The 13,853-nt window shown below is 47.8% G+C and overlaps 1 protein-coding gene across 2 annotated transcripts in view; it reads right to left on the bottom strand.

Annotated features, from left to right (window-relative positions):
- NSF (N-ethylmaleimide sensitive factor, vesicle fusing ATPase) overlaps positions 1-13,853 on the bottom strand; it is an 81,646-nt gene that overhangs the window by 40,604 nt on the left and 27,189 nt on the right. For both annotated transcript variants that reach the window (XM_036398726.1, XM_036398725.1), the window contains exons 5-8: positions 10,318-10,484; positions 8,507-8,614; positions 7,274-7,349; positions 1,850-2,005 (exon numbers count right to left, since the gene is read on the bottom strand). In XM_036398726.1, coding sequence (XP_036254619.1) covers positions 1,850-2,005; positions 7,274-7,349; positions 8,507-8,614; positions 10,318-10,484 — 507 coding nt within the window. The remainder of the gene's footprint in view (positions 1-1,849; positions 2,006-7,273; positions 7,350-8,506; positions 8,615-10,317; positions 10,485-13,853) is intronic.

Here is a 13,853-nt window from a genome sequence, read left to right as displayed (position 1 = left end):
ACCCCAATATCTAACCCAAATCTCCCCTCTGTTAGTTTAAAACCACTCCCATTCTTGTCCATGTCAAAAATCACTCTCCTCTGTTTTATAAACCCCCTTTAGGCACTGGAAGAGGCTCTAAGATATTCCTGGAGTCTTCTCTTCTCCAGGCTGAACAGCCCCAGCTCTCCCAGCCTGGCTCCATGGAAAGACTTTATGAATACACACAACAGCTGCTTCAAAAGGTAAAAATATTTCAAGTACAGGAGGCTGAGCTGGCCACCAGTGCCTCTGGGTAAAAGCTGCTCTTTCCACAGCCAGCACCATTTCTCTTCTCTCTTCTCTCTGCAGAGCAGTTAAATATTTAACAAATCTAAGCATTTTATGTTCTCAAGCAGAAGCAGAGAAAGTTTTATCTTGCCCACAGCCACAAAACCCAGGAGACCCAAGAGCATCCCCCAAAGGCCTCAGCTCTCCCATCAACAGGAATTAAAAGGCAAGAGAGAGAGAGAATCAGCCCTGGGGTTTCTCCACAGCTCCTCCATATGTGCCCAAACCCCCAAGACAAGACTGAAGGCACATCCCAGGGAAGTTTATTTTGCATCAGTTCCACAGGCACTGGAAGCTCCACACACCCCCACACAAACAGGATGTAGCTCCTGATGGAAATCTGGTTTGTAATCAAAATCGTGATTGCTTCATTTGTGGGGAGAGGGAAGGTGGATCAGAAACATAAACATACACAGCAATGATACAGCTATGGATTCCAAGTTCAAATAGGAGCCCACACAGATTATATTCCCAGAACAAGGAGCAGCCAGAACATCCCCAGCCACGTTCTGGGACAGAACCAGACACCTGCAGCTGCACACTGCTTACTAAAAATTAAACCCTGCACCATTTATCTGCCTGCCAGCAGATGTTTACCAAGATGTTTGCCTTTCCTTCCCTTGACCCAAAAAGAGAAGTTATATTTAGAATCTGTGCTTTTATTTCACAGACTCCAGGAGGTGCCATGGCCTGTCAGCACTTCAAACCAGACCAGCAGAGCTCACAGCCCATGCTGGGATTACTGGGCTCATGGTGCAGCTGCCAGGGGAACTGGGAGGTGAAAGAGATTATGGCAGGAGCATTAAAACCAAATTTCCTCTGAGCTGCATGGACAGATCATGGTCAGGCAGTCAGGAACAGGAGCAGTGTCACTGCTATGGATAAATGAATGAAGCATCCAAAGAGGGAGGGTTTCACAGAACCATGGGATGGTTGGGGTTGGAAGAGACCTAAAAATCCATCTCATTCCAACCCCCTGCCATGGGCAGGGACACCTTCCACCAGACCAGGCTGCTCAGAGCCCCAGTTTCAGTTCCACCAGATCAGAATCCAGTAAACCATGTGTCTCATTCCTTCAGACATTCCGTGTGCAGGGCTGAGTGTTGGTGGTGGGTTTGTCTCCCTTCCCCAGCCAAGCAACAAGAGTCCAAAATATGGGAGCAGCAGGGGAAGAAGAGGCTCTGCTGGATCCCTCAGAAACTGCTGTGCTACAGCAGCACAAGGGTGTCAGCTGTGTCCAGCCCTCACACATCAGGGACAGGCCTGCAGCCTATGCCCCAGCCACACTTTTCCAGGTTATCCTCAGTGTAATCTTTTCCAGGTTATCCTCAATATAACCTTTACCAGATTATCCTCAATGTAACCTTTTCCAGGTTATCCTCAATAAACCCTTTTCCAGGTTATCCTCAATATAACCTTTACCAGGTTATCCTCAATGTAACCTTTTCCAGGTTATCCTCAATATAACCTTTACCAGGTTATCCTCAATAAACCCCTTTCCAGGTTATCCTCAATAAACCCTTTTCCAGGTTGTACTCACCCATTTGCTCCACAATTTCAGGTGGGAAAACTCGAGAAGCAAAAGCTCTTCGGAAAATATCTGAGAATTCTTTATCCAGGCCTCCAATGCCCATTTTCTCAAAATTCCAGTCAGGGTTGATGATTGACTGCCTGTTCTCCTTGGTCTTTGATTTACCTGCAAAAGCCAAGAAATGGTTTCAAACACACAGCCCAGCACACACAGGAGCAGACAGCAGAACAGCTCTGCAGGTCAGACCCCATCCCACAAACTCTGCTCAGTTCCAAACACTGGCCAGGAGGACACACTGTGACAAGGACACAAGGACAGGACACCAGAGACCAGCTTGGTAAATGATCCCCAGCCTTCCCACTGCTCAGATCAGGGGTTTCTCCAGCCAGGTGTTGTTCCTATGTATTGAAGAATCCAAAGGAGATTTCTCTGCCACACATTCACCCTGGACCCACATAACCTCAGCACCCAGCCCATGTGGCTGCTGCCAGAACCAGTGTCCACCCTGTTCCAGGCCACCTGGGATGGTGCAGGTTTGTCCTGCATCCTCCTCAGTCCTGCCTTTCCCAGTCCCAGCTGTTCTTCCCTGTGCAGCAGCAGCTCCACACTGGAACCCTTGTTCCTCTCATCCTCCCACAGCCTCTGACAGGCAAATGGACCTGCAGGTGCTGCAGTTTGGTTGTACCTTCAGTACAGGGACAGAATGATGGATGCTCTGCTTTGTTCCTATCCCTCCAGAACAATATGTGATCATTGTTAGCAGCCACATTTAACAGCTCCTAATAACAGGAACACACTGCAAGATGGGTGCAGCATTCATTCCCTTGATCCTGCTGTCACATTGACATTCTATGGAAAAATCCTTTCACCCAGGATTTTTCTCCTGGGAAGCTGAGAAGCCTCAGAGAAAAAGGAAAACAATTCTTATCTCATTTGCTTCTCCTGTGTTTTGCTCATGTGGAATGTGTTTAAAAATGAAAACAATTCTTATCTCATTTGCTTCTCCGGTGTTGTGCTCACATGTGGAATGTGTTTGGAGATTTTCTACCCACAGGTGATTGTTCCATTGGTTTCTGGTGTGAATTGTTTTGACTCTTTGGCCAATTGGGGCCAAGCTGTGTCAGGACACTGGAAAGAGTCACAAGTTTTCATTATTATTTATTTAGCATTCTGTCTGTATCCTTTCTGTATTCTTTAGTGTAGTATAGTTTAGGATTCTTTGATATAATATAGTATCATAAAGTAATGACTGTTTCATTGTTAATGATTGAATCATTGTTTTGATTCAATGGCCAATCAGGGCCAAGCTGTGTTGGGACACTGGAGAGAGTCACAAGTTTTCATTATTATCTTTTCAGCATTCTGTAAGTATCCTTTCTCTATTCTTTAGTATAGTTTAGTATAGCATTCTTTGATGTAATATAGTATCATAAAGTGATAAATGAGCCATCTGAGAACATGGAGTCACATTCATCATTCCTCCCTGCAATTACAATAATCCTGCCTGGGATCTGGGCCCTCTACAGCCACCAGTTTTACCCAGGTCAGGAGAGCTCCTCCTCCCACACATCATTTACAGTTCTCTGTACTCAATCTCCCCTGCCATTTCCTGCCTCAGTCCCTGAGCTCAGAGCCAGCCTGGGCACCTCACTGCTCCAGCCTTTTCCAGCTTATTCAATAATTACAATGAGCAGCAAAGAGATTCCCACTGAACTCCACTGACATCAGCTATTTCCTCCTTCCCTTTCATCCCTCACTGACTCATGCAAGGACCTTCTCTCTCACAGATCTCTGTTTTGATTCTTTCTTAAGGAACTTTGACAAAGAACTTTGCTGGAGGAGCTTTGACAACCAGCCCATGTCAGCCCTGCTGCCAGAGCTCTCTGACTGCTGTAGGATCATGAGGCAGGACTGCCCTTAGAGCAGACAGGCTGGCCCTTCCCAGTGTATCACCCTTTTCCTCTCATTTACTGCTGTATTACAGTTTCTGTTGATTTTTTTCTGTACAGATCTCAGGTTCTAAGATCTGCACCTCTCCAAACCTTCTCCAGAATCCCTTGGGAAGGAACAGCACACTCACCACTCAGTCCCCAGACCCTGGAACAATTTCCAGCAGAGTCACACAGAACAATTCCCTTACACCTCAGAAGAACCAAGGCCAGTCCTGGCAGACCCTCCCAGCTCATTGTCTGCTCCACAACCTCTTCCAGAGGCACTGCAGACCCTGAGTCTGCCTGCAGCCCTTTAACCACCTCCTTTCCCTGCTGCTGCTCAGCCACTGGCAGCACAGAGCTCCCCACCCCTCTGCACAGGAGCTGGGCAGTACCCAGAGTGTTCAGGGAGCAGAAAACAGGCCCAGATGCTCCTGGAAGGATGCTGGCACACCCATGTAGTCCCACCTTAGGTTTAATCAAGCCTATAAACAAGCACTGACATTTTTATCAGTCAGATCAACCTTGCACATGGCTTTCAGCACCCTCAGCTACCAGGGAAACACAGAGATCTGACAACCCAGAGAAAAAGCAAAGAACTGCCAATTATCCTTAATTACTGCAGAAATTAAGGGATGTTTCCTCAGACTTGCATAGGGTTTAAGGGTTGGCTCTTAATGGTTTTCCCAATGGGGGCCATTCCCACTCTAGAACATCACAGAATCACAGAGATCACAGAGCCACAGGTGGCTTTGGGTTGGAAGGGACTTTAAACCCATCCAGTGCCACCCCCTGCCACAGGCAGGGACATTTTCCACTGTCCCAGGTGGCTCCAAGCCCCATCCAGCCTGGCTTTGGGCACTGCCAGGGATGCAGGGACACCCACAGCTGCTCTGTGCCAGGGCCTGCCCGCCCTCCCAGGGGACAATTCCTAATTCCCCATATCCAATCCTAGCAAACAACCAGTGTGCATTTTGCTGCTCTGTTCCACAAGCTCTTCTAAGAGCTATTTCAAGTTCAGCCAGATAATGAATGAGCAGCAAGAGTCCAGGAAGCACAGCAAACAGCAGCTCTGTGTGAGCTCAACCCAGACTCTTTAATCCTGGTCTCAACACATCTGGAATCAATATTTCAATTCCAAGGGCAGCAAAACAAACCAGGAACGTGCCTGTGGGTCAGATGCCAGGGACAGCACTTGGGACACAGAGCACCTACAGCCCTGCAGGGAGAGCCACAATTCCCCTGTGTTTATTATCCCAGTGCTGCACTCCAGCTTTTAGGTCAGAGCCCTCAGCCAGGGCTGTTCCTGCTCCCACAGAGCTTGGCCTACACTCCCCCCTTCTGGCTGCACCTCAGCACAGTAAAATTCTTGCAGATTGGATTGAAAGCTCTTCCAGTGGTTTCATAACACGATTTTATGCTAAACAGAACAAACAGAATTGCCTTTTTAAAAAATTACTACAATTCTTCTCTATTGAAATAGTGCAGGCCCTTTACAGAGCTCAGTGACACTCACTTCACTTTCATCTCCTCTCTCACAATTTAATTATTCAGAACTTTACAATTCCCCAGAGACCAACAGAGCACATTAAGCAGCTCTGCCTCAGATCAATGAGGAGATTAAATGAAGTACCAATTTGACAGAAGTAAATTGAGGCACAAGAAGCTCTTTTGTCTTGTCTGAAGACAATGAAACAGAATCCTGGGGAAGGGCCCCTATTCCCAATGCAGCAGCTCTCCCACACGTGCCAAGGGGGAGATGCCAGGGTATTTTATGGCTCTGAATATTAACCAGGTACAATCCCCTGCTGAAATAACCCTCAGTGAACAGGGTGAAACCTGAATGGCTGGGATCCCACAGTCACAGGTGGGAACTCACTGCCCTGCCCCTGCAAGTTCCATTTGGTGCTCCTAACAGCTGTACCCTCCTTAGGATGCTTAATTACAGCCATCAGCCTACAGAGCTGTGTTAGTGTCACATTCACATCTTCTGGAAAATCCTCTTTGCCCAGGAAGTTTCTCCTGGGAAGCTGAGAAGCCTCAGAGAAAAATGAAAACAATAATTATCTCATTTGCTTCTCCTGTGTTGTGCTCCTTTGGAATGTGTTTGGAGATTGTTTACCCACAGGTGATTTTTAAATTGGATTCTGGTGTGAATTGTTTTGACTCATTGGCCAATCGGGGCCAAGTTGTGTCAGGACTCTGGAAAGAGTCACAAATTTTCATTATTATCTTTTTAGCCTTCTGTCTGTATCCTTTCTGTATTCTTAAGTATAGTATAGTTTAGTTTAGTATCCTTTAATATAATATAGTATCACAAAATAATAAATGAGCCTTCTGAGAACATGGAGTCACATTCATCATCCCTTCCTGCCATGAGGGTCCCACAAATACAAAAATTTAGGGTTTCAGCACAGGCTGAGTGCTCAGACCAAACTCTGCTGAGGTGCAAGGTGTGGTTACACAACAGCCTCACACCCTCCACTGCCTGCACCGACTGTGGCACAGAAAGCAGCTGCAGGACACAAAGTCCTGGCCCCAAATGTGGCCCTTTGGGGCAGCATCAAACCTGCCACAAGCTCCTGCAGTGCTGGATGAGCTGAATTCTCCTCTCCTCAGTGGCTGCTCCCCTCAGAGGGTTTATTCCTGTACTCCCAGCCAAGCAGAGCTGTGCTCTGCAGCAAAAATAAAACTCATGGCTCCCTGAGCCCCCTCCCAGCTGCCTGCACCCGCCACTCCTGATCTGTGCAACAGCAGCAGCAAAAGGAGGAGTGGCCCTAGCTCGTGGATTCTGGGAGGAAGGAACAAAACAGGGAAGAAAAACAAGAAAAAATTAAACTAGAATAAGAATAGAAGTGTGTGTTTGGCCTTGAATCACAGGCAGGGAGGGATCTGCAGCTGAAGCCTGGAAAGAGTCACCCATCTCCTACCACTGGGAGAGCCCAAGGAAGAGCAGCAGCCCAACCCCTGCAGCAGTTTCTTTCCAAAGGAATGTGTGGAGGACACAGCAATTATTCCCCAATTTCTCTGATGGCCAAGTGTGATACTGTACACAGGGATTTGTTTGGTTGAGGTTTAGAAACTGCTCACACACCTGGGAACTGATTTAAATAAACTCCTGGAAGCAGTTCCACACAACCCCCAGTGCTGTCCTGCAGCTCCTTCCAAAGAGCAGGACTGTCAAATTTTGACCACACATTTTAAAAGCTCTTTATTTCCCAATCCCTTCTCCTTTAATTAAATTTAATGGGAGAGCTGTTGGCTTGTTACTGTCACTGAAAACATCATTCTCTGATGAAATAAATATTAAAATCTTAATTAAAATATTAAAATAAAATAAAATATTTCAAACAGCTGCTGTCTCTGGATCTACTAGTCCATTTGGCCTTGCTAATCTCAGCCTAGGAGTGAAGACAAACAACAGCCTGGAGGCAATGAAGTCTCCTGGGCCTGAACAGCAGCAGATCTCAAGCATTATTTCTCTGTGGGTGCAGGAACTCACCAATCAGATTGAGAGAGGAGTTCTCAGCTTTCTCAAAGGCAACTTGGCTGTTTCCAAGAACCAAACCAACCTCAATCTGCAAAAGGAAGGGAAAGAAGTAATTATATTAATTACCATTGAACTCAGCTTCAGAATGCTCCAGGTATCTCCAAGAACATCTCAGAAGGCAGGAAAAAGCAGCAAAAGCTCCACTGGCTGGGAAGAATGAAAAATACCAACTCCACCTCTAAAACAAACACCACTGAATGGGGAAGCTCACCAGGTACAACAACCTGGCTTTTCAAAGTCCTGGTTTAGTTCAAACCCAACTATTTTATTTCAGCAAGGAAAGGAGAAAATAAAATCCTGTCCTTTCTAGAGAAGGAAAAATCAAAACTGGACATATCTGGAAGACAAAAAAACTCAAGAGAGTTTCCATGAATTAGTACTTAAAGACCAAAATTCCTGTATCCTCCCCAGCTCTGCAGTTTAGTGGAGGCTGCATTGTTGCAGTGTGTCACCATTTCCTGTCTCACCTATCCCATCCCCCTCAGGTGTGCCAACCTTTCCCCCTCCCCTTTGCCCTCCTGCCTGGCAGCTGTGCATTATTCTTCACCTTCCAGCAAGGCGTGGTGTGGTTGGCAGATGCCCCCAGGCCTGGGCTCATTGCTTTGTCCTGGCTCCACATCCCCTGAGCCTTCCCCTGCTCACACCTGGTTGGTGCCTCACCTGTCCCTCCCCTCCACCTGTCCCCGGGGCTTAAAAGGACACGAGACCATGGTTCTGTCTGTCTGTCTGTCCAGAGCTGTTACCACATTCAGAGGTCTACCATGCTACAATAAACTCTGGATCTAAGCTCCACGGCAGAACCCGCTCCTTTTCTCTTCACTGCTGTCTGAACCTTTTCCACCAAAGGTAAACTGAGTTCCTATTTTGCCTGGACCTGTTCTGAGCACCCAGCTGCAGCACCCAGCCAGCCAAAGGCATCTCTGGGGTGAAAACACCACAGCTGCAGCCTCTGGTCCAGCAGTGAGGCCAGACGGAGCCAGGCAGGACACACCCGAAACATTCGGGGTCTAATATTTAATACTGCACTGAACTGCAAACAAGGCTCTTTGTCCCCTGACACACAGATGGGGCAGATTTGTGACTTCTCCAAAGGCAGGTCACCCAAACTGCCCTTGGTGGCATTATCTGGTAGGACTTGCAGTTCTGCAGTCCCCAAGGAATGCACAGGAGTTCCTGGGTGCCCACCTTCTGCTTTTTGCTTGTTCCAGACTCCCCTTTGAGAATGCTGGGGTCCATGGCTTCCATGTCCTTCACCAAGAGCCCAAACAGCTTGTCATTAAAGCTGAACACCAGCTGTGGAAAGGAAAAACAGATCTCATTAAAAAAAAAAAAAAGTTCAAAAGGATTTTGACAAGCCTAGTAAGATTTGAAGGGAGAGAGGCCTGAAGACTGAGTTAAGCACCCAGCAGCTCCCCTGGAAGGAATCCCTGTAAAACTCTCAGTCTGGAGTGCTGACCATGTGCTTTCCCTGCCCCAATATCAGAGTAACAGAACTAAAGTTGCAGAACACAAAGTCAGCTAGAGAAACTCAAAGAAAAATCCTCCTTCCAAGAAAATCATCTATTCCCTCCTCCCCTCTTCCCCAGCTCAGTGTTCTGGATCATCTGATGACATTTCCCCCTCACTTCAATAATTGGTGCTAGTCATGGAGAACAATTTAGCTCAAAACTTTCAGATCTTTGGCATTTCAGCTTGACAAGGACACTCCAGGAACAGTGCTAATGAGAGACAGAATGAATGTGATGAGAAGTAGGGTCCATCCTACAGAAAACCAGGCTGGGTCTGCAGCCTTGCCTCCCTTTCCTTGAGTTTGTATTTCCAACTGCCTTAAGATTCAGAGCCTGCAAGGTGTAAATGCTGTGAGAGACCAACCCTGACCTGTTTTGAGAGCAAGGCAAAGCAGAGGCAGTCACACAGGGCTGAAGTTCATCTGCTGCAGACCCCTGCAGGCTCAGTTACAGGGACATCAGCTTCCCAAGCTCCCCAAGGAAAATATTTCATCTCTGTTTTGCTGCTGAAGCCCCTAGAGCAGCAATAAATCATGGAATCCCAAAATAGTTCAGGCTGGAAAGGATCCTAAAGCTCATCCAGTGCCACCCCTGCCATGGCAGGGACCCCTTCCACCACACCAGGCTGCTCCAAGCCCTGTCCAGCCTGGCCTGGGACACTGCCAGAACAATAAAATACACTGCACTTGGGAGGTGCCCCTGAGAATGAATTAAACCTAGTGTTTGTCTTGATCTTATACAGAAGGAGGCAAAAGTGACTTCCCAAAATATTCCAGGAGTTGCCATGCTCACATCCAACCAGGCCACAAAACAGAGAGACCCAAACTCTCCCAAGCCCTGGGATTTTCCTCACAGATTTAGGATAGGGCAGATTCTAAACCCCTCTGCCCCTGCTCTCAGTGAAAGCCACAATGGTTTTACTGTTCATAAAGACATCCTTTGGCTGCCTTGGGAAGGCTGAACTAAACCAGAGACTGGACAGAGCTGAAGAATAAAGCAGGGATTTATTAGGAGGCCTCAATGGATCCACCTTGGGCAGCACAAGGGCCCAGCCAGGGCTGCACCCCAAAACCAAAAATGGTCACAAAATGCCCCACTGGCCATGGGGTCTCTCACTTTTATAAGTTTTGGTCCATTTTCATACTGCAGTTAATTGTCCAGACAGATTTAAATCATCAAGTCCCATCCTGCTTGTTTTTCTCTCTCCAGCCCACGTTGTTTGTGCTCTTGGGCTGAGATTTGGATCATTTGTCCTTGGTCCCAGCTGGAGCAGGAATTGTTTTGTCTCCCTGCTCTGTGCACAGAGCTCACCATGCCCTGATGTGAAGCCCAAACCCACCCACTAAAGCAGCACAGAACCTGAAAAATACAAAAAATTAAAACCTGAGGCATCACTTCACACAAAAAACAAATCCTGCCCCTCACCCAGCCTTTGCAGAGCTCTTGGCACCCTCAGCTGGTCCCTCAAAGCCCCAGAGCACAGCTCACCTGCTGGCCCACAGAGAAGGCCTGGCTGTTGAACTGCTGGATGAACTCTGCAGCCATCTTGTCTGTGTCATAGGGGTTGGAGTCAATGTTCTTCTTCTGCAGGAAATCAATCTCGATGGTCATGGTGCCAATGCACTGCTTGGTCTTGTCAAAAGTGTATAAGGAAACTGAAAAAACCCAAGAAACAGCATATGTAAGGTCCCCCCAGTGTATTAAACTGGGGGGACCTTAAATATGGCAATAAGTTTGGCAATAACCTTAAGTTTGGCAATACACACCCTTCCCTTGAGAATTTCACTTTTTAAAACTAAATATATTATTTCTGCTAAAGATCCTTATTTCTCTGAACCCATGTTGAACTAAAAGGTCAAAAATACAGTAAAATTTTCACTGAACAGCCCCATTTTTCACTGAAAACCCCTGCATTGCTCTAAAAACTCTTAATAAACTTTTAAAACAGCTCAAACACCACATGGACCTTGGGGGATGAGGACAATGAAAGCAAATCCAGATGTGCTATGGTTCCACATGGCTGCATCTCCACCCAAGGGTTTGGACACATCTCCAGGAAGCCCAAAAGCAGCCCTAAGGGTTGCCTTGCCCAAAAGCAGTGACAAGAGGCCATCACTGGGTTTCTGTGACAAGATTGCTGAGCTGTTCTCCAGATGAGGCAGCAGAAAGTGAATTACTGCACATTTAAATGCAGCAATGCAATCAGCCCAACACAAAGCCCACACCTGACACTGAGGAAACAGCCCCTACCCCAGAGGTGCCCTTGGGCCCATGCTGGCATTTCCAGGCTCCTTTCAGTGATGCAGAATGCCCTGAACAGAAAGGCAAGGGGCAGGGAAGGCACTGCAATGCCACTGCCACCCTGATCCCACAGGCACAGAACGTGGGAAACAAGAGACCTCTCAGGGTGGAAAGAGGAAGAAGAGGATGAAGAGGATGGAAAGGAAAGAGCAGCACAACCCACAGCTCCAGGGACTGCCCAGCATGGTGCCTCAAGGGCAGGACAAACAGACAGGCAGGCCCAGCAATGCAGAAAGATTCTCCAGAAGAGTGAGGAACATTAAAGGTTTGCTTTGAATCTGGAGAGCAAAGAGCAGCAAGGATGAAGTAGGAGGAGGGGAATGTGGGAAAGGCTTTTTCTCCATCTGGGATTTCCTGTCCAGCCCCTGGCAGCAGAATGGCTCCAGAACAAACCTGCAGATGCTGAGGCTGATGGCAACACACGCCCCAGGATTGTTCACATAAAGGGAACAAGGAGAGCCTGACTCTGCTGAAGGTGTGACCAGAACACACAGCACACACCCCAAACATCCTCCCTGGAAGGAGCTGCCACAGACAGACCTTCAGCAAACAGGGATAAAGACAGAAACACTACAGCTGATCTACTGCACTGAGTTCTTCCAAAAGCAGCAGGGTGATCCCTTCGGTCCTGCAAGCAAACACCAGGAGCACCTCTCACCTTACAGATCACCTCTGAGCACTTTCCTTTTCCTTGCTGAACCTCCTGGCTTTGTCAAATAAAAGTTTCTGGAATATCAGTCCCTGGATTTGGTCACATCACAGGCTTGAGGTGTCAGCAGCCCTTACAGCCAGGACTGAGTGCTGAGGGGATGCAGCAAACCCAGCAGAGCACAGCACCAGCTCCAAGAGCCTGGAATGTCCCAGAGAGAGGCTGGGAAGGCAGCAGAGAATGCAGCAGGAACCTCCTGGCTCTGGGAAGGCAGCAGGAACCTCCCTGAGGTGGGAAGGCACAGCCTGCCCTGGCTCCAGCTGAGCATCTCTGCTGCAAACACAGGAGCTGGTGCAGCTGGAGCGCACAGAAGGCAGGACAGACACATCCATCAGGGCACTGTGCCTTCCCACCTGGAAAATCACTCACCTGGAAAACCCTGACTGCATCATCAGGGGCTCAGCAGGACTCATCACTGCTCCACAGAGCTGTGGGCTGCATTTACACTGACATTTAAAGCACAGCTTCCACATTATCAGGGGAGCAGGACAAAGCAGGAGCCCTGGGAAATCACTGGCTTTGTGAACATTCTCCCTACCTGCAAAATGTTTTTACAAATCCCTTCCACCCAGCACGGAGTCAGATGACATTTAGTCACTGTGCACAGAATCACTGCATTATTTTTGTTAACACAGGCTCCCACGTAGCTGGGAGGTTTACAGCAAAGCCCAGGACAAGGACAGCCACAAACTGCTCTGAGAGCTGATCACACAGAGTATCAGTGCTTCTTTCCCCAAAAGACCTGAGGACTGAAAAGCATTGTAAGTGAGTTGGCACATCATCAGCCAAATAAGGGTGAGAAACAAATGAATTTATGACAAATTCATTTATGAATTAATTTTCCCCTGTTATAGGTTCTTCTTCAGTTAAAACAAGAGCAGAAGGCAAAAAAAAAAAAATCACAGATTAACAGAATCATCAAGGTTGGAAAAGGCCTCCAGGATCAACTATCAACCCAGCAGCAGCACCATGGTCACCCTTAAGTAATGTCCTCAAGTGCCACATCCACCAGTTCTCCAAACATTCCCAGGGATGGTGACCCCACCATTCTCCCTAAGAAACCCATTCTCCCTAAGAAATCCTCCCTAATATCCAACCTACACCTCCTCTGGCACAACCTGACACTGTTTCCTTCCATCCTGTCCCTTTTCTCCTGGGAGAAGAGACCAAACTCCTTGCAGGTCACTGTATGGAGCAGGAAGGCCTCCCCCAGGTCCAAATCCTGCTCTGTGGGACATCCAGAGAGGCAGAGGCACCCTCCAGCTGTCCCTACAAACACATCAGACTTCACATCTGAGCATTGATCCATGCTCATGGAGCTGCTGAGACCACAGGAGCTGGGAAAACAAACAGCCAGGAGGGAGCTGCCCCAGGGGCACCTCACACCCACAGTGTCTGAGGCTGAAATGAGGATGTGAATTCTATCACCATCTGTCACAGCTGGGGCAGGTATCTGCTGCTCATTGGGCAGTTTTCTTTGTCTCTTCCACAGCCAATCCTCCCTCCAGGAGATCTCTTTGTTCATGGGCCATTAATTATTAATTATCTTCTGTCCATGGCCACTGAGTGTCCCTGCAGGGCTGATCCAATTCCATCATCCCATGGGGAGATGCTGTGCCCAGGGGAGGAGCCAAGCATTCCTACCTGGATACAATCTGAGATTTCAAGCATTCCTACCTGGATCCAATCTGAGGTTTGGAACATTCCTACCTGGATCCAATCTGAGATTTCAAGCATTCCTACCTGGATACAATCTGAGGTTTGGAACATTCCTACCTGGATACAATCTGAGATTTCAAGCATTCCTACCTGGATACAATCTGAGGTTTGGAACATCCCTACCTGGATACAATCTGAGATTTCAAGCATTCCTACCTGGATACAATCTGAGGTTTGGAACATTCCTACCTGGATACAATCTGAGGTTTGGAACATTCCTACCTGGATCCAATGTGAGCCTGGCACAGCACAGCAGCCTTTGCCCAGGGCATTGCCAGAGGAGCAGCTTCTGCTG

Source organism: Molothrus ater, chromosome 27, assembly GCF_012460135.2.
Source record: "Molothrus ater isolate BHLD 08-10-18 breed brown headed cowbird chromosome 27, BPBGC_Mater_1.1, whole genome shotgun sequence".
In the NCBI taxonomy this organism is placed as follows: domain Eukaryota; kingdom Metazoa; phylum Chordata; class Aves; order Passeriformes; family Icteridae; genus Molothrus; species Molothrus ater.
This window is presented reverse-complemented; position numbering and strand designations above follow the sequence as displayed.